At 32.2% G+C, this 23,204-nt stretch overlaps 1 protein-coding gene and 2 long non-coding RNA genes across 15 annotated transcripts in view; all 3 read left to right on the top strand.

The window, feature by feature from the left end:
- The window catches only part of LOC127699797 (myosin heavy chain, striated muscle-like), a 156,539-nt gene that overhangs the window by 10,450 nt on the left and 122,885 nt on the right, over positions 1 to 23,204 (top strand). For 11 of the 12 annotated variants that reach the window (XM_052203151.1, XM_052203145.1, XM_052203150.1 and 8 more), the window contains exons 3-8: positions 1,545 to 1,625; positions 2,373 to 2,417; positions 4,146 to 4,229; positions 16,562 to 16,758; positions 18,041 to 18,064; positions 23,165 to 23,194. In XM_052203151.1, the coding sequence (XP_052059111.1) occupies positions 1,545 to 1,625; positions 2,373 to 2,417; positions 4,146 to 4,229; positions 16,562 to 16,758; positions 18,041 to 18,064; positions 23,165 to 23,194 (461 nt within the window). Of the gene's footprint in view, positions 1 to 1,544; positions 1,626 to 2,372; positions 2,418 to 4,145; positions 4,230 to 16,561; positions 16,759 to 18,040; positions 18,065 to 20,468; positions 20,552 to 23,164; positions 23,195 to 23,204 lie in introns of those variants that run through there. The other variant, XM_052203153.1, reaches the window with a different exon arrangement.
- Positions 5,288 to 15,176, top strand: LOC127699800 (uncharacterized). 2 transcript variants are annotated; one of them, XR_007981217.1, is made up of 2 exons: positions 5,288 to 6,162; positions 14,598 to 15,176. It is a non-coding gene; the product is annotated as an uncharacterized LOC127699800 (long non-coding RNA). The 2 variants fall into 2 exon arrangements; XR_007981216.1 differs by lacking the exon at positions 5,288 to 6,162 and adding an exon at positions 12,335 to 13,549.
- LOC127699799 (uncharacterized) lies at positions 6,489 to 9,307 on the top strand. The gene is made up of 2 exons (XR_007981215.1): positions 6,489 to 7,043; positions 8,115 to 9,307. It is a non-coding gene; the product is annotated as an uncharacterized LOC127699799 (long non-coding RNA).

Below are 23,204 nucleotides of genomic sequence, written 5' to 3'. Positions count from 1 at the left end.
ATGTTATGAGGGGGACATGAGGAGTATTTCAGTAAGATATCAACCCCATGATACATCATTTAAACACTGATTTTTACCTGCAACGCCAATGGCAAAAGCAGGTCAAGTAACCACTCCAGTCTGTCCCATATTCTGTCTGTCTGTCCGAAAAAACAAAGATCTTTATTGTCGCAAGTCTAAAAATAAACTGTCTAAATTCAAAAACTATCTTTTTGTCAAGCACACAAACATTAGATTTATTTGGGGAACATTAGACGTAATGTGTGTTGTTGGGTTACTGTCTCATTGATAATATACCCCACATCTCTGTTTACTCATATTTATCAAGCATTAAGCTTTAATACAGTTTTCAGCAGGATAAGGACCCCTTTCCCAATGAGAATTATTTAAAAATAATTAAAATTCCTAAATATATCAAATTTCTCATATAATTTTGCTTCCCAATTCATCTAGAATTTTGTGGACACAGTCCTCAAGATTGACATTTCAAATAAAAAGTAAAATCACAAAAATACTGAACTCCGAAGAAAATTCAAAATGGAAAGTCCCTAATCAAATGGCAAAATCAAATGATAAAACAGATCAAACGAATAGACAACAACTGTCATATTCCTGACTTGGTACAGGCATTTTCAAATGTAGAAAATGGTGGATTGAAACTCTGGTTTATCATGTTTATACTCCCATATTTGATTAACATTAAGAAAAATTAGAAATGATTAATTGAGTGTTCTAGATGACCTTCGGATTATTTGTTAATCTTTCTGTATTATTGTTTTCCATCCCATGCTACTTGTTTGAGATGTGTGTTTATCAGTCATGTAGGATGACGTCATGAGCTATGAGTCATTGACTTTGCCTTGGAAAATAGATATAAACAAATTGTTTAATTTTTTTCAAAACACTGCTTCTATTGGTAAAATTTTCAAATTCATGTGACTTTGTCAGAACTAATGAAAAATATCTATAGTTTTATTATAAACCAAATATCTGTTATCAAGAAAAATTAGCAATAACTATTATTTCTTATTTATTGATGTTTTCATCCTAAATCCTCATATAAGGCAGACCACAAAAATATCACATTTCTCAAACGTTATTTTGATTTGACAAGAATTAAACAATAAACACAAGCCCTATAGAGGTTTTGTTAGAATTGATAAAAAAAACTAACTGACATTAAAACATAGATCATGACACAACATATGCAAATAACCTATTGGGTAATAGCAAAACAATCCAAATTTATATGTTAGAAAAATTGCATACTAGCAATTATAATACATGAACGATTTTAAATGAAAACAAAGAACAGGAGGCAAACATTAGATATGTACAAAAATGTAATAAAAAATAAACACGCAAAAATACACAAATGAGAAATAGATAAAATTGGAGATACAAAATTACTTTTTTTAATATTTATATATAAATAAGAAGATGTGGTATGAGTGCCAATGAGACAACTCTCCATCTAATGTGTAAAAAGTAAACAATTATAGGTCACAAATAATGCCATACTTAATAGGAACTTTTCTTTTCAGATCTATGATTCTTATGAGAACAGTATGGAGTTGATCTTCCAGACCCAAAACAGTGCTAATATGGAATATGTAAATGATATTGTAAGTTTTCCATAGTACTATTTATAGCTCTTAGCTTTCTTATCAAATTATATTTAGGAAAAATTAACCATCACACTAAAATCTACCTCAACCCTCACTTGTTATAACAAGATAAAGGGAGGCAATCTAAATTGTTAACTTGACGTATAATTCTCATACTCTTCCTTGCACATGTACCAAGAGTCAGGACAGTGGGGATAATCAAAAACCAGTTAAAAAAAATTGTTAACTTGATGTAATAGAATAAATAATTCTCATACTCTTCCTTCTCTTGCTGAGTGTACATGTACCAAGAGTCAGGACAGTGACAGCCATTTCAACTTCAAAAGATATTTCATCTACTGCTGATTGTAAAATAAGTTACAAGACGGGATAATCAAAAACCAGTGGTAGACAGACATCTTGACCAATAGTAAAACAACAAAATTAAAAACAAACAACAGTCCATAAAACAATACACAGATATCTAAAGATTGAGCAACGCATACCCCTCCAAAATCCAGAGAAATCTCAGGTTTTCAGGAAGGGTAAACAATTCTAGATTCTCGAGAGCCCCCTTTTTGTTGCGCATGACAAGTAATAATAAGACACAGTGAGTACTGTGATGAACAAGGAAAGGAGGACTGGACAAAATAGTGGAACATATCTGTGGTCAACTGTAACACAGATATTCCTTAAGGTTTTCCCTTAGAGTAAATATTTTGTTAATGTTTTGAAATAATGTTTTATGATGATTGTGTATTATAGAATGAGCTTGAAGAGATAATGAAAGATCAAATCAAAAAGAGAAAGGTATGTACAAAATGCCTATATGGCTGTCTGTATCCGAACCACCATTTATTTAAAACTCAGATTTTAATGCTGATATAAGTCATAATTTTTGTCTCGCCTTGACAGAAGAAAAGATAATTTTATGATAGGTCAATGGTATTTGGTATGCAGTTGTATTAGCATTGGCACATCTCATTTCTATGGAGATTATTTGGCCCTGTACCTTCCGTCATGGTTCATTGAATATTTTGCATAACTTACATGTATTGCTATTTTAATTTCAACATTTGAATTATCAAAATAACAAAAAGGCGAGACATATCTATGTGTTAACAGTTTATTGTAGGAATGTATGATTAATATGAATCAAAGGATATACATGACAACAATCAAGTCTGCTGTAAAAGATATTGCTGTGGTTTACTGTAAATTATTTCTTTATCCCTGTTTTGTAATCTGTTAATTGAAAGCATGATCTATAAGGGTCTGGATGGGTCTTTTTTCTGGTCTATTTTGAATTTTTCCCCACATTAATATATACTCTTTATATTGAATAACCCAATTTTTCTCCATTTATTATATTTTTTTGACAATTATTTTTTGTTCTTTATATTGTAGCATAATATTATTATTTTTTTTTCTTCTTTTTTTTGGCTATTTTATCTATCCTCACTTTTTGGCTCCTTTTTTCTCTCCATTCTTATCTTTTTTTTGCAGTTTTTCTCTTTACTCTATATTTTAGAAAACCCATCATTCTCTATTCTTCCCCCCCCCCCCCTCCTCCCATTTTTCTCTTATCTTTGTTTATTTCCATTTCTCTTGATCCTTTTAATTTGCTCTTTTTTTCTCTATTCTTTAAAGGGGCATTAGCTGTCAAATCCATGTTCACTGATTTGACTCAAATTCTCATATTTGATTTATAACATACTAAAACGTATATCCAAATAATAAAAAGTCTAAAATAAACAATTCATGATGCACGACTCGATAATTTGTATCAGCATTTCGTGTGTATTTTACTTTTTAGTCTAAACGCCATGTAGTTAACCATTGAGGTGATCTCCGAAGATTACTGACAGTCGTAATACCTGTTATAAACATAAGTCTAGATATAATTAGATAGCGAATTCGTGCAATTGGATTTTTCTAGGTCTGTTTGATTTCATATTATAGGTTTAAAAAATATGTTAATCTTTTATTATGTATAAGAATGAGTTTTTGTAGATCAAATCAGGCAACCAAATGGTTTACCCTTGTTTCACTTCCAATCTTGACATTCTTTTCTTTTTAATAGCTGAACACGCCTAGTTCATGCGTAACCCATCTCTAGCTAAGGGGTTCAATTGAAGTTCACATGAATACGGATTTAATGAGGTCGAATTATTCACCTGCAAGTGAATAATTCATAAGCAATGTTTCTTTGCTTATTTTGAAAAAAACTAAACCAAACTGGCTGCTAAAAGCGAATTATTATATAACTATTTCACTTTTGTTAATGATTGAACAAAAAAAAATATCTCATAGCTAATGCCCCTTTAATTTTTTGGATAGTTATTCACCATTGTGTAAATTCTATCCCGTTCCATGATCTATTTGATGCTTTCATTAGCAAAAGCAATAGATAGAGGTATTCAGGGATAAAATGTTCTGTAATGTAACAATGAAAAGAATGAATCTTTTTACAAGGATGTTAACACTGGATGTTAAGTAAGCAACAATCAATCAATCAAAGTGATTTTATATTTTCAGTATCAACAAGGACTGACGATATTTATAGTTGGTTACGAGAATGTTTGTGGCCAGAGGTTAAAACTTCTACAACATGTTAATGAGGTAAGAAAATAGTTCACATCAATTTTATTTACCTCTATATAATTGCATTACATGTACGTTTCATAGGAATCCGTCCTTTTGATTTTTTTTGGCTGACAACATTCGTGATGCAATCCAAAATTATATTTTATCGCTCAATATAATCATGCAACAATGTGCTTCCTATGATAACGTCACAATAATGCATATGAAAACAAACCAACTCGTTATTTCATAGTTGTAGCACATAAATGTAATTATTAGAATTGAAGCTTTTTTTATACGACCGCAAAAATTGAAAATTTTTTGGTCGTATATTGGTATGACGTTGGCGTCGTCGTCGTCGTCGTCGTCGTCGTCGTCGTCGTCGTCTGGCGTCGTCCGGCGTCGTCCGAAGACACATTGGTTTTCGCACTCTAACTTTAGTTTAAGTGAATGGATCTCCATGAAATTTTACCATAAGGTTCAATACCACGAAAGGAAGGTTGGGATTGATTTTGGGGGTTATGGTACCAACAGTTAAGGAATTAGGGGCCAAAAAGGGGCCAAAAATAAGCATTTTTGTAACTTCCAGACAATAACTTGTGTGTAAGTGTATGGATCTCTCTGACATTGTACCACAAGGTTCCATATCACAAAGGGAAGGCTGTAATTGATTTTGGGGGTAATTGCCTCAAAATTTTAGGAATTAGGGGCCAAAAAAGGGGCAAAAAACAAGCATTTTTCTAGTTTCATGACAATAACTTGTGTGTAAGTGTTTGGATATTTCTGAAATTGTACTACAAGGTTCCATATCACAAAGGGAAAGCTGGAATTGAGTTTGGGGGTAATTGCCCGAAACGTTTAGGAATTGGGGGCCAAAAAGGGGCCAAAAATAAGCATTTTTCTAGTTTCCAGACAATAACTTGTGTTCAAGTGTATGGATCTCTCTGAAATTGTACTGCAAGGTACCATACCACAAAGGGAAGGCTGGGATTGAGTTTGGGGGTGATGAATCATAAGGGGGTTCAAAAAATTTGGGGGGGGGGATTTTTTTTTTTTATTTATTTTTTCTTTTTTTCCTTTTTTTTTTTCTTTTAAAATTTTCCATTTTAAGTTGGTTATTTCTGATTAATATTTAAAAGCAAATAATAATGATATGGTAGGAGATACACACCAAACAGGATGTGTAAATTATTATATAATAAGTATTGTGCAATAGCAAGAAATTTTCAATTGCACAGTATTGCACAATTGCAAGAAATCTTCAATTGCACAGTATTGCGCAATAGCAAGAAATCTTCAATTGCACAGTATTGCGCAATAGCAAGAAATATCCAATAGCACAATATTGCGCAATAGCAAGAAATTGTCAATTGTACAGTATTGCACAATAGCAAGAAATATTCAATTGCACAGTATTGTGCAAAAGAAGATACTTTGTATAAATTGCTTATTTCTTGATCAATTTCAATGGGGTTTTATTCTTGAATTCTTGGGGTTCTTTAATATGCTGAATCTAACCGTGTATTAAGTTTTTGGATTTTGGGCCCCGTTTTTAAATTGGTCCACATTGAGGTCCAAAGGGTCCAAAATTTAACTTTGTTTGATTTCATCAAAAATTGAATTATTGGGGTTCTTTGATATGCCGAATCTAACCGTGTATTGAGATTCTTAATTTTTGGTTCCGTTTTCAAATTGGTCTACATTAAGGTCAAAAGGGTCCAAAATTAAACTTAGTTTGATTTTAACAAAAATTGAATTTTTAGGGTTCTTTGATATGCTGAATCTAAACATGTATTTAGATTTTTGATTATGGGCCCAGTTTTCAAGTTGGTCCAAATCGGGGTCCAAAATTAAACTTTGTTTGATTTCAACAAAAATTGAATATATGGGGTTCTTTGATATGCTGAATCTAACCATGTATTTAGATTTTTGATTTTTGGGCCCCGTTATCAACTTTGTCCACATTGAGGTCAAAAGGGTCCAAAATTAAACTTTGTTTGATTTCATCAAAAATTGAATTCTTGGGGTTCTTTGATATGCTGAATCTAACCATGTATTTAGATTTTTAAAGGCAGTGCTTTAATGCCTTTCTAGTTGCCGGGTTAATCCTTCCTTCCGCGATATCCAACTTATCTACGTGGGGGGTCATTAGGCTCCAAGTAGATCCGGAAATGTTGAATTCTCTCCTCTTCTTATTGTGATATAAAATGTTTTTTGTTTCATTTCATTTACATTGGGAAATAGAGAAACGATCATGGTGTTTTGTTAGTTTTAAAAACTTTTGACATATTTGTATTTTGCATTATAAGCAGTCAACCGATTGACAAACTAGAATTATTTGAATTCCGTGTGGAAAGAGCTCGGGTTAATTTCGAGTGTTATCTGCAATCTAGATGTTTATAAATCATTTCAGTCGTTGATATAATAATTAAGAGTCGACTGAACATTAATTATATTATACAATTTAAAGCGCATTTCTGTTTATGCACGTGAACCCGTCTAACGTTATTGTTATTTCGCAGTTATATAAAGTAGCAAATTATCGTTCCTGAATAGGTGGCGCCGTGGTAGCCGATCCTGTTCCTCAACTTCCGGTTTCTGCACTGTGCAACTATTTCAGTTACATTTTAAATTAACGATGCCAAGTACTTGTTGTTGTGTACCTGGATGTCATTTAAGAGAAGGACATGCATTTCCAAATGACTTAAAAAGAAGGAAAAGTTGGATCAACGCCATGGCCCAAACGCAGATTGGACGAGAACACGATTTCATCGTGGAGTCTATCTCAATCAGCTGTTGTTTGCAAGGCACATTTTACTGAAAAAGACTACGTGCAGGAAACTATTCATGGTAAAACTCTATTTTCTTTTTGAAATATATAGTTAAATATGTAATCGCCATGCGAATAAACCAAAGCCTGTTTACAACCGCAATTATCGTTTTAGAATAAAAGGGGGTGGTTAATTCAAGACGTCATAATTTTTTGGATTACGATTCAATGTGATCTGTTTGAGTTTTTTGGTGATTGCTGGGTGCAGGTCGTTTCGTAACCTGGTCGTTTCGTACCTAGTCGATTCGTAACTAACTAGTTCGTTTTGTAACTGAGACCTTTCGTAACCTTATAACAATATATCATGATATGAGTTGTAGGTTATGGAAAAAATGTTTCGATTAAAAATAATAAAAAGACTTATTGGCACTCATACCACATCTTCTTAAAACTTCTTATTGATGTATACAAGGATTTGTATAGTAAGACTATACAAATCCTTGATGTATACATATCTATATTTATTTATTAAATAATTGATTGCACATAATTTTACACTTTACAAGTACAGTTTTGCACACATACGAATAGAACAGAAGAGTTTAAAATGTCTATCATTATTTAGATGTACCCCGTCTTTATCAAAGTATCATTATATATAATCACACCAGGTACGAAACGTCTCAGTTACAAATCAACGTAGTTACGAATCGACCAGGTACGAAACGACCAGGTTACGAAACGACTAGCATTCTGATTGCTACAGTTATAATGATTTCTTACAAGAGGTATATCATACTGAGAATTATTTTAGCACTAATTATGCTAATGTAGTAATGACAGGAATGCATAAGCTATGCCTCATAGACTTTCTTGAAAAATATCAATGACAATGTTAACAGGAACAAAACAATGACATGCTCTCATCAATATTATAGTTATTTAGGTACAAACAATGTACGTTTGTTGCATAAGTCTCTCATTGTTTGTCCTTTGGATTTACATAACATACATTGAATCAGGCAAACATAGTTTTATCCAGATTGTAATGAATAAATCTAGTTAATATTTCGCCAGGTAATACAAAGTATACATTGCTAATGGAAGTTCATTTAATTATAAAAAAACTAATGTTTTATAACCTTTTTCAGGGCGCAAACCCACCATACAGAGACCTAAGTCTACTGCCATTCCCAGCCTATTTTCCTGGACCAAGCAAGAGACTGAATCGTCCGCAAAAAGAAAAATCAGGGCAGTTTCCTGTGAAAACAAAAGAACTAAACTTGATGAATATTGTAGTAGAAATCTAGAGGAAAGTTTTGATTGTAAAGTTGGTTTTCCTGAAGAAGTCATTCATACTGCAGAAAGGATTTATGACTGTCCACCACCAACTGCTGAGCTAATGTTTAGCTTCAAAGATGGAATTACGCAAACACCATCAATGTCTATGTTTTCAGCAGAGAATTTTGAAATGAAGACACGTGACACAGCCATGCATTTTTATACCAGTTTAGAGTTGTATACTAAATTTTTATTTGTTTTGACCACACTTGGTCCAACAGCACGTTGTTTGAGATACATATATTTTCAAATTGATAGGGTGTCAGTTGAAAATCAGTTTTTTTATGACTTTGATGAAATTGAGGCATTATACAACCAACTTTGAACTTTCTAGATTCTAGATTGAATCTAGTGTTAAGAATATTGTGTATATACATGGATTGTTTTTATGCCTAAACAGTGGTGTGAGGCTAACACTTGGCCATCTAGTGGTTTAGTCAGGCATTTTTCGCCATCCAACTTCAAATTAAAGTTTCCTACGACTTGGATTATTATTGACAGCACAGAATATCCCGTGATAAAACTAAAGCTCCTAGAGCTCAGGCAACCTTTTCATCATATAAAAACAGAAACACTGAAAATACTTGTATGTTCGACGCCTGGTGGTTTAGTCAACTATGTCTCTACTGCATATGTTGGTTCTACCAGTGACTATGAAATAGTTGAAAGATGTAGAATACAAAATGTAGTTCAATTATGTGATCCAGGTGACAGTGTGATGGCAGACAAAGGTTTAAATGTGCAAGATTTGTTTGCTAACTTTTTTCAAAAAAAGAAACAGAATTAGTTCCAAAACTCTTATACGGGATAGAAAAGTCTCCAATTAACATGTGCACATAGAGCGAATTATTGGACTTGGCAAAACATACAAAATTCTAACAAATCCTATGAATGGAACTGAAACAAAACTTTCATCTGAAATAACATTTAGTTTGTTTTATGTTGTGTAATTTTAAAACTTGTATTGTGCCAAAGGATGCAGAAATAAAAGTGACGCAATGAATTTTGTTCTGATATATATATATTTATAATTACATGCACATGTAAATTGTAATGCATATAAAAATAAGGAGATGTGGTATGATATTCAGTGAGTTTATCGAACTAAAGTGCATAAGAAATGGGTTTAAGCAGTTACAGGTGTTACTGTCACCGTACAATCTCCAACAATGAGAAAAACTTGTACCGTGTAAAAAATTTCAGAGATCTTACCACTAAGTTTTGTTGTCTCACCTTGACTTTGGTGAATTGTTTATATCTGTTGATGTAAATATAAAAAAGAAGATGTGGTATGATTGCCAATGAGATAACTCTCACAAGAGACCAAATGACACAGAAATTAACAGCTATAGGTCACAGTATGGCCTTCAACAATGAGCAAAGCCCATACCGCATAGTCAGCTATAAAAGGCCCGAAATGACAATGTAAAACAATTCAAACAAGAAAACTAACGGCCTAATTTATGTACAAAAAATGAACGGTACAATATAAGAACGAACTATAAAAATCACTTGAAAGAGGCTTAACTCATCAGATGGATAAATACAAATACACGTGGATGTGGTCGGGTAGTTGTACATCCAAACAAGAAAAAGACAGAAAGTACAGATCTGAGAGTACTTGCAGTTACTGACAGCTAGTTCAAAGCCACTAACAACTGATATAAAAATCTTGCATCTAAGACTAAATTATCAATCCGTAAGCTCCCTTTAGAATTTTATAAATTTTAGATTTTACATTTCTGAGTTATGGTGTTTTATTGGGATTTTCCAGTTTTTGTCGAGCCTGCGACTTTTGTCGCAGAAAGCTCGACATAGGGAAAGTGATGTGGCGGCGGTGGCATTGCTTACTTCTTAAAAGCTTTATATTTTAGAAGGTGGAAGACCTGGATGCTTCATACTTTGTATATGGATGCCTCATGTTACGAAGTTTCCGTCAGCCACATGTCCAATGTCCTTGACCTCATTTTCATAGTTCAGTGACTACTTGAAAAAAAAGTTAACATTTTTTGTAATGTTAAATTCTCTCTTATTATAAGTAGTAGGATAACTATGTTTGGTATGTGCGTACCTTGCAAGGGCCTCATGCCCGTCAGACAGTTTTCACTTGACCTCGACCTCATTTCATGGATCAGTGAACAAGGTTAAGTTTTGGTGGTCAAGTCCATATCTCAGATACTATAAGCAATAGGTCAAGTATATTCGGTGTATGGAAGGACTGTAAAGTGTACATGTCCAACTGGCAGGTGTCATCTGACCTTGACCTCATTTTCATGGTTCAGTAGTTATAGTTAAGTTTTTGTGTTTTGGTCTGTTTTTCTTATACTTTATGCAATAGGTCTACTATATTTGGTGTATGGAATGATTGTAAGATGTACATGTCTAGCTGGCAGGTGTCATTTGACCGTGACCTCATTTTCATGGTTCAGTGGTCAAAGTTAAGATTTTGAGTTTTGGTCTTTTTTTCTAATACTATATGCAATAGGTCAACTATATTTGGTGTATGGAAATATTTTATGATCTTTATGTCAGTCGCGCAGGTTTTATTTGACCTTGACCTCATTTTCACAGTTCATTGCTCTGTTAAGTTTTTATACGCCCGTTTACGGGACGTATTATGGTATACTGTTGTCCGTCGTCAACATGTCGGACATTAACTCAAAAATGCTTTTACCAATTTGCATAAAACTTTGGTGAATTGTTTTTATATATTGACGTGAGCTCCCTTTCATTTTTTATAAAATTTAGATTTTACATTTCTGAGTTATGGGGTTTTATTCATTAAAAAAAGGGGTGATTTTCCAGTTTTCGAACAATAACTCAAATATGCTGTCACCAATTCTCATGAAACTTTGGTGAATTGTTTATATCTATTGTTGTAAGCTCCCTTTTTATTTTCATAAATTTCTAATATGACATTGAGAATTAATTGAACTTTATTTGTTTATAGTCTGACAACAGGTTTACTAAGTATTGCACAACAGCAAGAAATCTTTAATTGCATATTCAATTCATATAACCAATTTCAAGATCTTTGACTACATTTATTCAGAAACCTATAATATGTCAAATATTTAATTACAATCCAAATTCAGACCTGAATCAAGCTTGAATATTGTGTCAATTTTTGCCCCAACTGTTCAGGGTTGGACCTCTGCGGGCGTATCTAGTTGTGTTTTGGTCTGTTTTTCTTAAACTATAAGCAATAGGTCAACTATATTTGTTGTATGGAAGAATTGTTAGCTGTACATGCCTGCCTGGCATGGTTCATCTGACCTTGACCTCATTTTCATGGTTCATTGGTCAATGTTTAGTTTTCTTGGTTAATGTTAAGTTTATGTGACAGTTGTAATAAAGCTTTATATTAAGGACTATCAACATAATATCAGTGATTAGTAAAGAAGGCGAGACATTTCAGCGTGTGCACTGTTGTTGGACAACAACTCAAAAATGCTTTAAGCAGTTCGCATGAAACTTGGGTGAATTATTTATAGCTATTGATGTAATCTCCCTATAGATTTTCATAAATTTCAAATATGACATTGAGAAGAAATTGAACTTTATTCTTTATAGTCTGGCAACAGATTTATTAAGTATTGCGCAACAGCACAGTTTATTGCACAACAGCAAGAAATCTTTAATTGAATATAAATTCAATTCATATAACCGATTTCAAGTTCTTTGACTACATTTATTCAGAAACTATAATATGTAAAATATTTAATTACAATCCAAATACAGACCTGTATCAAGCTTGAATATTGTGTCCATTTTTGCCCCAACTGTTCAGGGTTGGACCTCTGCGGTGTATCCAGCTGCGCTCAGCGAATCAGTTTATTTCTTAATTAAGAAATCCTTTTTTCATTCATAAATTACTTTAAACTTGGAAATATAATTTTGCTTGGAGTTATAGTTTCTAAAAAAGTATTGTCATTGAAAAAGTTGACATGTTGCAATGTACATTTATTCTACATAGTTCTATGGTACCAAATCAAATAGATCATTATATAAATAAGGAGATGTGTTATGATTGCCAATGAAACATCTATCATCCATACTTACCAGTAACAAACCACATTTGCAGAGTTGAATAAAATACAGTTGATAACATTTACTTATTTCTAAAAAGAAAATGCCTAACTATTTTAAACAGTATTTGAATATCAATTATATGGTCATTTTTATAAACTTCCTGTTACAAAACTTTGAATTTTTCGAAAAACTAAGGATTTTCTTATCCAAGGAATAGATTACCTTAGCCGTATTTGGCACAATTTTTTGGAATTTTGGGTCCTCAATGCTCTTCAACTTTGTACTTGTTTGGCTTTATAACTATTTTGATCTGAGCGTCACTGATGAGTCTTATGTAGACGAAACGCGAGTCTGGCGTATTAAATTATAATCCTGGTACCTTTGATAACTAATTTGACTATAAACATAGATAAAAAAGGTACAAACTGGATATAATGCACAAGTTCATAAACAAGTGAGAACAAACGCCTTCATGTAGTGCTCAGAATATGACATTCATAAAACTTGTTCAATATCATTAGAGAACTCTAAATCTTAAATACTGAAAGCCACCTCTGATAAGTACACTGTACTATGCAAGATAATGATATAACTGGACTAAAAATACACACAACCTGTAATTAACTGCCTTTACAGCGCTTTCGCGCTTTGATTTATTTGTGGACCCGCTATCAAATTGGTTCATATTGAGGTCAAAAGGGTCCAAAATTAAACTTTGTTTGATTTCATCAAAAATTGAATTATTGGGGTTCTTTGATATGCCAAATCTAACCGTGTATTTAGATTTTTAATTTTGGGTCCCGTTTTTAAATTGGTCTACATTAAGGTCAAAAGGGTCCAAAATTAAACTTAGTTTGATTTTAACAAAAATTGAATTCTTGGGGTTCTTTGATATGCTGAATCTAAACATGTGTTTAGATTTTTGATTATGGGCCCAGTTTTCAAGTTGGTCCAAGTTGGGGTCCAAAATTAAACTTTGTTTGATTTCAACAAAAATTGAATATATGGGGTTCTTTGATATGCTGAATCTAAACATGTATTTAGATTTTAGATTTTTGGCCCAGTTTTCAAGTTGGTCCAAATTGGGGTCCAAAATTAAACTTTGTTTGATTTCAACAAAAATTGAATATATGGGGTTCTTTGATATGCTGAATCTTACCATGTATTTAGATTTTTTATTTGTGGGCCCGCTATCAAATTGGTTCATATTGAGGTCAAAAGGGTCCAAAATTAAACTTTGTTTGATTTCATCAAAAATTGAATTATTGGGGTTCTTTGATATGCCAAATCTAACCGTGTATTTAGATTTTTAATTTTGGGTCCCGTTTTTTAAATTGGTCTACATTAAGGTCCAAAGGGTCCAAAATTAAACTTAGTTTGATTTTAACAAAAATTGAATTTTTGGGGTTCTTTGATATGCTGAAACGTAACATGTGTTTAGATTTTTGATTATGAGACCAGTTTTCAAGTTGGTCCAAGTTGGGGTCCAAAATTAAACTTTGTTTGATTTCAACAAAAAATGAATATATGGGGTTCTTTGATATGCTGAATCTAAACATGTATTTAGATTTTAGATTTTTGGCCCAGTTTTCAAGTTGGTCCAAATTGGGGTCCAAAATTAAACTCATTTTGATTTCAACAAAAATTGAATATATGGGGTTCTTTGATATGCTGAATCTTACCGTGTATTTAGATTTTTTATTTTGTGGGCCCGCTATCAAATTGGTTCATATTGAGGTCAAAAGGGTCCAAAATTAAACTTTGTTTGATTTCATCAAAATTGAATTATTGGGGTTCTTTGATATGCCAAATCTAACCGTGTTTTTAGATTTTTAATTTTTTTGTCCCGTTTTTTAAATTGGTCTACATTAAGGTCCAAAGGGTCCAAAATTAAACTTAGTTTGATTTTAACAAAAATTGAATTTTTGGGGTTCTTTGATATGCTGAAACGTAACATGTGTTTAGATTTTTGATTATGTGACCAGTTTTCAAGTTGGTCCAAGTTGGGGTCCAAAATTAAACTTTGTTTGATTTCAACAAAAAATGAATATATGGGGTTCTTTGATATGCTGAATCTAAACATGTATTTAGATTTTAGATTTTTGGCCCAGTTTTCAAGTTGGTCCAAATTGGGGTCCAAAATTAAACTCATTTTGATTTCAACAAAAATTGAATATATGGGGTTCTTTGATATGCTGAATCTTACCGTGTATTTAGATTTTTTATTTTGTGGGCCCGCTATCAAATTGGTTCATATTGAGGTCAAAAGGGTCCAAAATTAAACTTTGTTTGATTTCATCAAAATTGAATTATTGGGGTTCTTTGATATGCCAAATCTAACCGTGTTTTTAGATTTTTAATTTTTTTGTCCCGTTTTTTAAATTGGTCTACATTAAGGTCCAAAGGGTCCAAAATTAAACTTAGTTTGATTTTAACAAAAATTGAATTCTTGGGGTACTTTGATATGCTGAATCTAAACATGTGTTTAGATTTTTGATTATGGGACCAGTTTTCAAGTTTGTCCAAGTTGGGGTCCAAAATTAAACTTTGTTTGATTTCAACAAAAATTGAATATATGGGGTTCTTTGATATGCTGAATCTAACCATGTATTTTGATTTTGGACATTGGACCATAATAGGTAAATTAAAAAAATTGAAGTTCTTAGACCACATTCTTTCTGTGTCAGAAACCTATGCTGTGTCAAATATTTAATCACAATCCAAATTCAGAGCTGTATCAAGCTTGAATGTTGTGTCCATACTTGCCCCAACTGTTCAGGGTTCGACCTCTGCGGTCGTATCAAGCTGCGCCCAGCGAAGCATTTTATTATGTTATTTTATAGGGTTGTAAAAGCATTGATCATGTGCACATTTATAATATGAAGCTCTTCTGTGCTCCATACAAAATGTGCTTTTGTCAATGCTTCTACATCCCAATAAAATCACAATAAAAAACATTCAATTCTTTAAAAAATTATAAAAATCTATTCTTTATTGTCTAATTCTTGCATGATCTTGAATGGCATTTAGCTTCTTTGAAATGAACACATTGAAGTATCAATTAAATGTCTTATTAGTGTTTTATCAAAATTTTTCAAAGTGAACATGGTTTCATAACGAAATACTGTTAAGTGGAAAATTTTCACGAGGGGTGTAACTTTTGCCAATTTGGGTAAAATTTCCCCTCTTCTAAACGAGTATGTTCGATAAGACCCCAATATGGCTGTATTTCTAGCTTAAATTAGAAAATAGGAATTAATGGCCATTATCATAATGTATCAAACTTAAGAAATAATTCTGTCACGCCATGATTTATTCTCATTAACATGGGTAGGCATTATATTTGTCAATATCTTTATACCGAGTGTTAGCATAGATCATAGAGCATGGCATGATAGAAATATGTCAATTCTAATAGGAAAATTTAGAACTTTTGTACTTTGAAACGGACCTATAATACACTTTCTAAAGGCAGCCATTTTGATTTGATGAAGCCAAAACAATATAGAAAATCAACCATTTCACGATGAAAATGAACAGATACATGTTAACTTATTTTTAGTCATATAGAATGATTTTATTTAATTTCCTAGCTAGCAACACCCAACATAAATGTCCATTTTGTTCTCCGTCTTTGTTCAAAATACAACTGAAGTTGTAATTTCAATTGTGACATCAATCACGTGCAGCCCATGTTCTATTGGAAAAACATAAGACACTGTTGGTTCATGATACAGCATTTAACACGGGAGAATAAATAATAAAACTCAAATTTACACCAAACACATGCACATCAGTAAAAAAGTGATATATTGTGCCTATTGAAAATCTCACAAAAGAGCTTTTGATATCTGTGAAACAAGAAAGATAACTCAATTTTGATAATTAACACTTCAAATGAATAAAAATAAAAAAATTTCCAACCCTCATGACTTGGGACATGTACATACACCTATGGTTGGATTACACTAATTCAGATTCATCATCATTCGTCAGATGCCAATTTTTATTGATTTTTTATGGGTAAAGATAAACCACAAATTTAAATGTTAAAAAAATTACAAATTTACCAAAGACTTGTATGCAAACTTTGGCAAAACTATGAAATCAAATGAAGTAAAAAATACAATAATAATGAAGGACATGTGTCCACAAAAAAGATCTTTTAATAATTTGTCCTCAATCCATGAAAATTGGAATCCACAGTAATAAACTTATTTTGCAGTTCTTCATGGAGAATTCCAAAAGTTATGAAGAGGAAGACTGGTTTCCTAAGACACCAGATCTAGATCTTGACGATGCTGCTGTGAAGGTAGATGAGTCGTTGAATAAAGCTGAAGATCTTGCGAATCGTCTGGGAGAAATTAATCAGGAAATGGTTAATTGGCTGTCAAATTATGCAATAAACAAAGCATCAAGCAAGTAAGCTGGTTTTGTCTCTTTTTTATTCAAATTAAGGAATAACAGTACTGTATTTGAAGAGTTGCCACCATCAATTGGGGATTTGACAGTCGCAAATGCAGTTTTACTGGCGAAGCCTAGCAGATTCCATAAAAGGGTTATTTGTGACCATTAAATTTGAAATTGACTATGGCAGATTCAAATACAGTACTGTTAATCCTATTAGAATGCAGTACTCTTAAAATGTGCAAAATTAAACATTTTAAATATCCTGTAAATGTCATCTGCAATTGTGCAACATTGTTGCCAATACCTCTGACCGTCAACCTTGGAATTTATGGTAGTCGTCATCCAATCAAAAATGGTGTTTCATACCTAATTTCATCAAAATTTTGCTTTGATCTTTTCTACTGACAATTTTCCATCTCAAGCTACTTGACTGATAATAGTTTTTCTCAGTCAAGTAGAGTGATAACTTGATGACGTCATAAGCCTATGTCCCATTGACTTTGCCGTGAAAAATAGCAGAATAAGGACAGATTTGTAAATTTGAAAATCATATTTTTTGCTCTTCTTTAATACAGTTTATTTTGTTGATCTCATGTGACATAATGTATGACTAGTTCAGACTTTGCTAAAGGAAGAAAAGAATTAAGAATATAGGGAGGTAATGAATATGACTATTTGCTTGGTTAATTGAACAAAGAACCTTCTAGTCTTACTACAGAAAAGTATTATATATAATAATACTTTATTCAGAAGCAATACAGCTTATAGAATATACATTTTTACATCAAATTTTTAAATGCATGAGTGTATATGACATAACTACTTATATAAAGGGGAAATATATATCATTTAGTGAGTAGAATCTTAAATGAAGGTAACTGGTGTTCATAACTTTAAAATTTCATGGCAAAATCAGCACGCTTGTATACTAATTTTTGTCGTTTATAAGATGATTTAAGATTTGAGTGTATGGCGTTTAACCTAACTTTTGGTAGCAATTTTTATTTTAAAAGAATAGTTTTAACAGGAGTTCCTGTAAAAACATATTTGAGAAAACTACTAAGTTCTGACAGTAACTGGTACCGGATCAGTATCGAATATTCTTAAATATTTGGTTACTATCCAGACTTGCAGATAATTATATTTTTATACTGTTACAACGTATGTCTAAAATGCAATGTACATTTTAAATTGCCTTTATTTGATCAATGTTTCATTTTTTGAACAATACTCATTGATCTTATTTATGGACAAATTCAAGATGTTGATATAAGCTATTTTTTCTCACTTATAGAGCATTAGCATTTGTAGATGCAAAGTAAGTCGTGTGATGGTGTGACCTTGATTCACTTTGTCTCCTGATGCAGTCACATGACTTAACAAGATCTGTCACATCAGTAGCTGAGTTAGTCATGTGATGGTTTGACCTTAATTCACCCTTGCACCTGATATGACTTATTTCACCATTGCTTTAACACTCATTTTCCTATTTGAAAAATACACTACGGTTATTATGTATAAAACTAATCATTGACAAATGCTACAGTTTTTGTGAGTCCTTTTAGGATTATAATTCCCATGTATTTCAGGTTGCCTTTTATGAATAGTTCTAACTTATTTTTCAGCAAATTGGAGAAGTATGTTAATTAAAAATTCTTCATATATCTTCAACTATTATTATTTCTTTGGATTATTCTTTTGTACATTTTTGGGCTTTTCACAGCTTTACTTCATCTCCGACAATGGCTTCCTTCAGTGCACTTTGAAAGAATTTTATTCATAGAGCTTTTTGATATGAAATTACAATTGTACTGGTAATTGTGAGGTAAAATCAAAGAGCTTTAATAAAGGCATATTTATACAAGTATGTTAATTACTGTAGATTCATTATTATTTGTAGGATACCGACTTTTCGTGGAATTCATGAGAATAGTTGAATTTAAATGTTCAACAAAGTAAAAAAAGTTCTATAGGCTTGAATGCAGACATTTGCAAAACCAAGATATCAAATATCCATGAAAATTTGTACCCATGAAAATAATGAATTCACAATACATGTTCTAGCAAGATGCGTACATTTGACGCTTGTTGATAGAGGTCATTCGTACCCCTGTGGTGACCCTCAATAGTAAGATTACTTTATAGTTATGTATTTTGATATCATATTAAGCTTATTTACTTTTTATAAATTTTCAAGGTTAAAAGAGTAAGTATCATCGCAAACAGGATTATAATATTGCATGATGGGAAATAATTTGCATATTATTTAGACAAAGAATAGATTGGAATTGCATGATGGGAACTTATTTGCATATTACTTAGGCAGAGATTAGAAAATATTGCATGATGGGAAATTAAATTGCATATCATTTAGAATAAAAATAGATTGGAATTGCATGTTGGGACATAATTTGCATATATTACTTAGGCAGAGATTAGAAAATATTGCATGATTGGAATTTATTAGGCATAACCTAGACTAGCTTGATTTTATTTAACGCTGTTGCTTTTAATTTGATTTTTTATATTTCGTTTTGTATATTGCATTTCGGGTAATCATGTTCCAAAATGATATTTGGGTTTACATATATAGTAGATTTCTTTTCTTTCAATATATTGGTTTAGGCTATGGGAATGAACAAGATTTATTGCATATAAACACACTTAAGGATGTACTTTGGTGAAATTAAAAAAATGTAGAATTTAAAATTGATATTATAATTCAGAAGAGCATTAGATAAGGAAAAAAATAAGCTAAAAATATTGATAGGTTATGGAGCTCTTTTTCAAGATATTTATATTTTTAATAATGGCGGGAAAAGGCTGACTTGGACTTTTACCTTATATTTGCGTTGGTATTATTTTGGTCTCAAATCGAAAGAAAAGAAATAAAAAATCTGCTTAAATTTTGGTAAATGACCTTTTATGAGCTATTGAAGTCTTATATGAAAAGAAAAATGGGTGTTATGCGAAAAAATATTTTACCCTGTATCGTAGGAAAAAACCCAAGGAGTCTGAACATCTGACACAAATTCCTAAACCTGACCTAAGTTCATCCTTAATGTATATCTTTATCTCATATTTTTACATAAAAGTGGGATGATCTTCAATATATTATTCTGAGGTCAAATTAATCAGGACTTCCTCCTTGTAGAATTATATTACAGCTCAGGAGGATTTAGCTTTCTTCAACTGTCCTCCGTGGAGAGCTGTGGAAAGCCAACTCATGTCCACTCAGATTTCACATAACATTCAGTAAAAATAGTTTATGATAAATAAAGCTTTTCTTATTTTTTTTAATTTTTGTGTTATCAAGTCTTACAATTAAAAAAAGAAATGGCAAACCTACTTTTAAAAGTGGGACATCTCAAAGTATGTAAGAAATGGAAGAGTGAAATGGCAAGTCAACTTTTTAAGGCGGTACATCTCAAAGTTTTTTCTGCCATGGAAGAGTGAGATGTCAATTCCACTTTTTAAGGTGGAACATCTCAAAGTTTTGTTCGCCATGGACAGGTGAAATGTAAAAAAAGTCCACTTTTTAAGGTGGGACATCTCAAAGTTTTTTTTGCTATGGTCAAGTGAAATGGCAAGTCCACTTTTTAAGGTGGTACATCTCAAAGTTGTATCAGCCATTGATGGCTGAAATGGCAAAAAATGATGAGCTGTAGTATACATGTATTTTCATACAAATGTTTGCAAAGATATAAATGCTATGGTATATGAATATTTTACTTATATTAGAAGAAGTTTAAGCTTTATGAATGAATGTTATACTTTTTAGGAGAAGTTTAAGTTTTATGAATGAGTAAGTCTGGTTCACAGAAACGTTTTTGTTGCATGTACAACTCACATGCTTGAATATATACAACACATTTTACTATAGTTTTCAATAATTTTCCTTACAGAGATCTTCACCATCATTATAACCTAGGCTTACACAGGTTTAGACTTCTTTTACCAGATGTAAAGACACATTTTGATTTTTTATCTCCAAATTTAACCTATCTAAATCAGTCCTACTAAAAAAGAATATGAAAGTTCAGTTTTAATTTAATTTAATTTAATTTTATTCTGCATTTATGATAACTTTTAAGGGGGCCTTGGTGGCTGTGTGATTTAAGTAATTGGTCCGCTGTATCACTAGCCTGTCAACACTGAGGTTTTGAGTTCAAACCCTGCACATGGCAGATGCATTCATTTCCAATCTTAATTGACTAGAGTTCCCAGTTTTCCTGCAGAAGGGCAGTGGTTCTCTCCTGGCACTCAAGCAGCTTCCTCCACCAATCAAAACTGGCTGTTGTGATAAAGCCAATAGTACTGAAAGTGGCGTTAAACGCCAACAATTAATGAATCACTTTGAAAAAATCATAAAATAACAACTAGAACCTCAAGTTAGTTCTACTTATTTCTACCTTCACAAAAAAGTGTAGCACTTACTGACAAATTTCATTGACTACTTTTGTCTTTTGTGATAATTTAATTAGGGCCCCGCCGAAGGCGGACGCCCTATAGTGATCAGTCTGTCCGTCTGTCTGTTCGTCTTTCTGTCAGTCCGTCCGTAACAAATTGTGTCCGCTCTATATCTAGAGAACTGTTATGATTTCAAAGTTTATACTTGACATGTATATTAACCAACAACAGAGGGTGTGTCACAATGTATGTACAACTTCCTAGGTCAAAGGTCAAGGTACAAAAAATTTGGTTTCAGTTGACATCCCCATGTCTTATGGTATAGATTGTGTCCGCTCTATATCTTGAGAACTGTTATGATTTCAAAGTTAATACTTGACATGTATATAAACCAACACCAGAGAGTGTGTCATAATTTATGTACAACTTCCTAGGTCAAAGGTCAAGGTCAAAACATTTGGTTTCAGTTGACAACCCGCTGTTCTATGGTAAAGATGGTGTCCGCTCTATATCTTGAGAACTGTTATGATTTCAAAGTTTATACTTGACATGTATATAAACCAACACCAGAAAGTGTGTCATAATTTATGTACAACTTCCTAGGTCAAAGGTCAAGGTAAAAAAAATTGGTTTCAGTTGACAACCCCATGTTCTATGGTAAAGATCATGTCTGCTCTATATCTTGAGAACCGTTATGATTTCAAAGTTTATACTTGACATGTATATAAACCAACACCAGAGAGTGTGTCATAATTTATGTACAACTTCCTAGGTCAAAGGTCAAGGTAAAAAACTATGGTTTCAGTTGACAACCCCATGTCCTATGGTAAAGATACCAATTTTTTACCACACGTTATTCACAGCGGGGCCCACAGAGATGGCTCCCATCTCAATGATATCTAGTTTGGACAGTTGTCTCATTTCCAATCATACCACCACATCTCCTTATTTTTACGAGGATGAAATCGGAATGGTTGATATTCCCCAATTATAGCTAATTCTAACTCTCTTAGTTTTTCTATATCATTAAGCAAAGGGAAAGGTTAAGGCTGTTTCGAATGGTCTATCCATTTTTTGGGTTGGTTTTAAAGACATGTTTACAGAATGGTATCTTATGCAGAGGTACATATAGCTTCATATGAAATTATTTTAATTGTTGCAACTTGAGGCCTAAATTGGTCATAATCATTTGTTCTTTACAAATTTAATTTAAACATCTGTCTATTGTTGAAGACTGAATGTTGCCATCTAAATATCTTAAGGTTATATTTCCCATGGGGTTGCTGTCTCACTGAGAAAACACACAAAACAGTATGGGTAGTTGAAAAATCAAAATTATAAATTGTATTGTTATGAATAAGCCAGTAGTTTTCTCGTTTGAATTCTTTCACCTTTTTTCGTGTCGGGACTTTTATAGATGAGTATACAGTGTGGTTTTTTCTCATTGTTGAAGGCCTTACAATGACCTATAAATTATAATTGCTCAAATACATGTCATTTGAACTCTGGTGGATAGTTGTCTCATTAGCAATCATACCACATCTCCATATTTTTATATAAAGGTGATTTTATAATTTCATTTAAAAATTTTCTCAAAATTTAGATTAATGTTGAAAGTGGGGATTGCCTCTGCATAGTTTGAGCCATACCTCCTGTAAAAGAAGTTTAGATACAATCTTCAATCATAAGAATCAATTAATTTGTTAATTACTTACATCTTATTACTGATACAGTTATATTTTGTTATCAAGCTATATTTTCAGACACCATGTGAGCAGCAGACATGAAAGAATCATTTATACTTAATTTTTTTGTTGACGAAAATTTGTTAGTGTCTTGTACAAATGTTTATCATTTTTTTGCTGATTTTTAGTTGGATTGTGGGAAGTTTTCTTATATGTGTTTAATATATCCATTGTACATGGAAAATGTGAATCTATTTTGGTTTTTACAAATCCTAAGATTGTAGGAATTTGATATCTGACTTTAGTTTACTTTGACATTTCAGTGTACATATACCAATGGTATCCTTTAGAGTGTAGGTTTAC

The sequence above is a fragment of the Mytilus californianus genome, unplaced genomic scaffold (assembly GCF_021869535.1).
Source record: "Mytilus californianus isolate M0D057914Y unplaced genomic scaffold, xbMytCali1.0.p SCAF_41, whole genome shotgun sequence".
Lineage (NCBI taxonomy): Eukaryota > Metazoa > Mollusca > Bivalvia > Mytilida > Mytilidae > Mytilus > Mytilus californianus.
The sequence above is the reverse complement of the archived record's forward strand: the minus strand, read 5'-3'. Positions and strand labels throughout refer to the sequence as shown.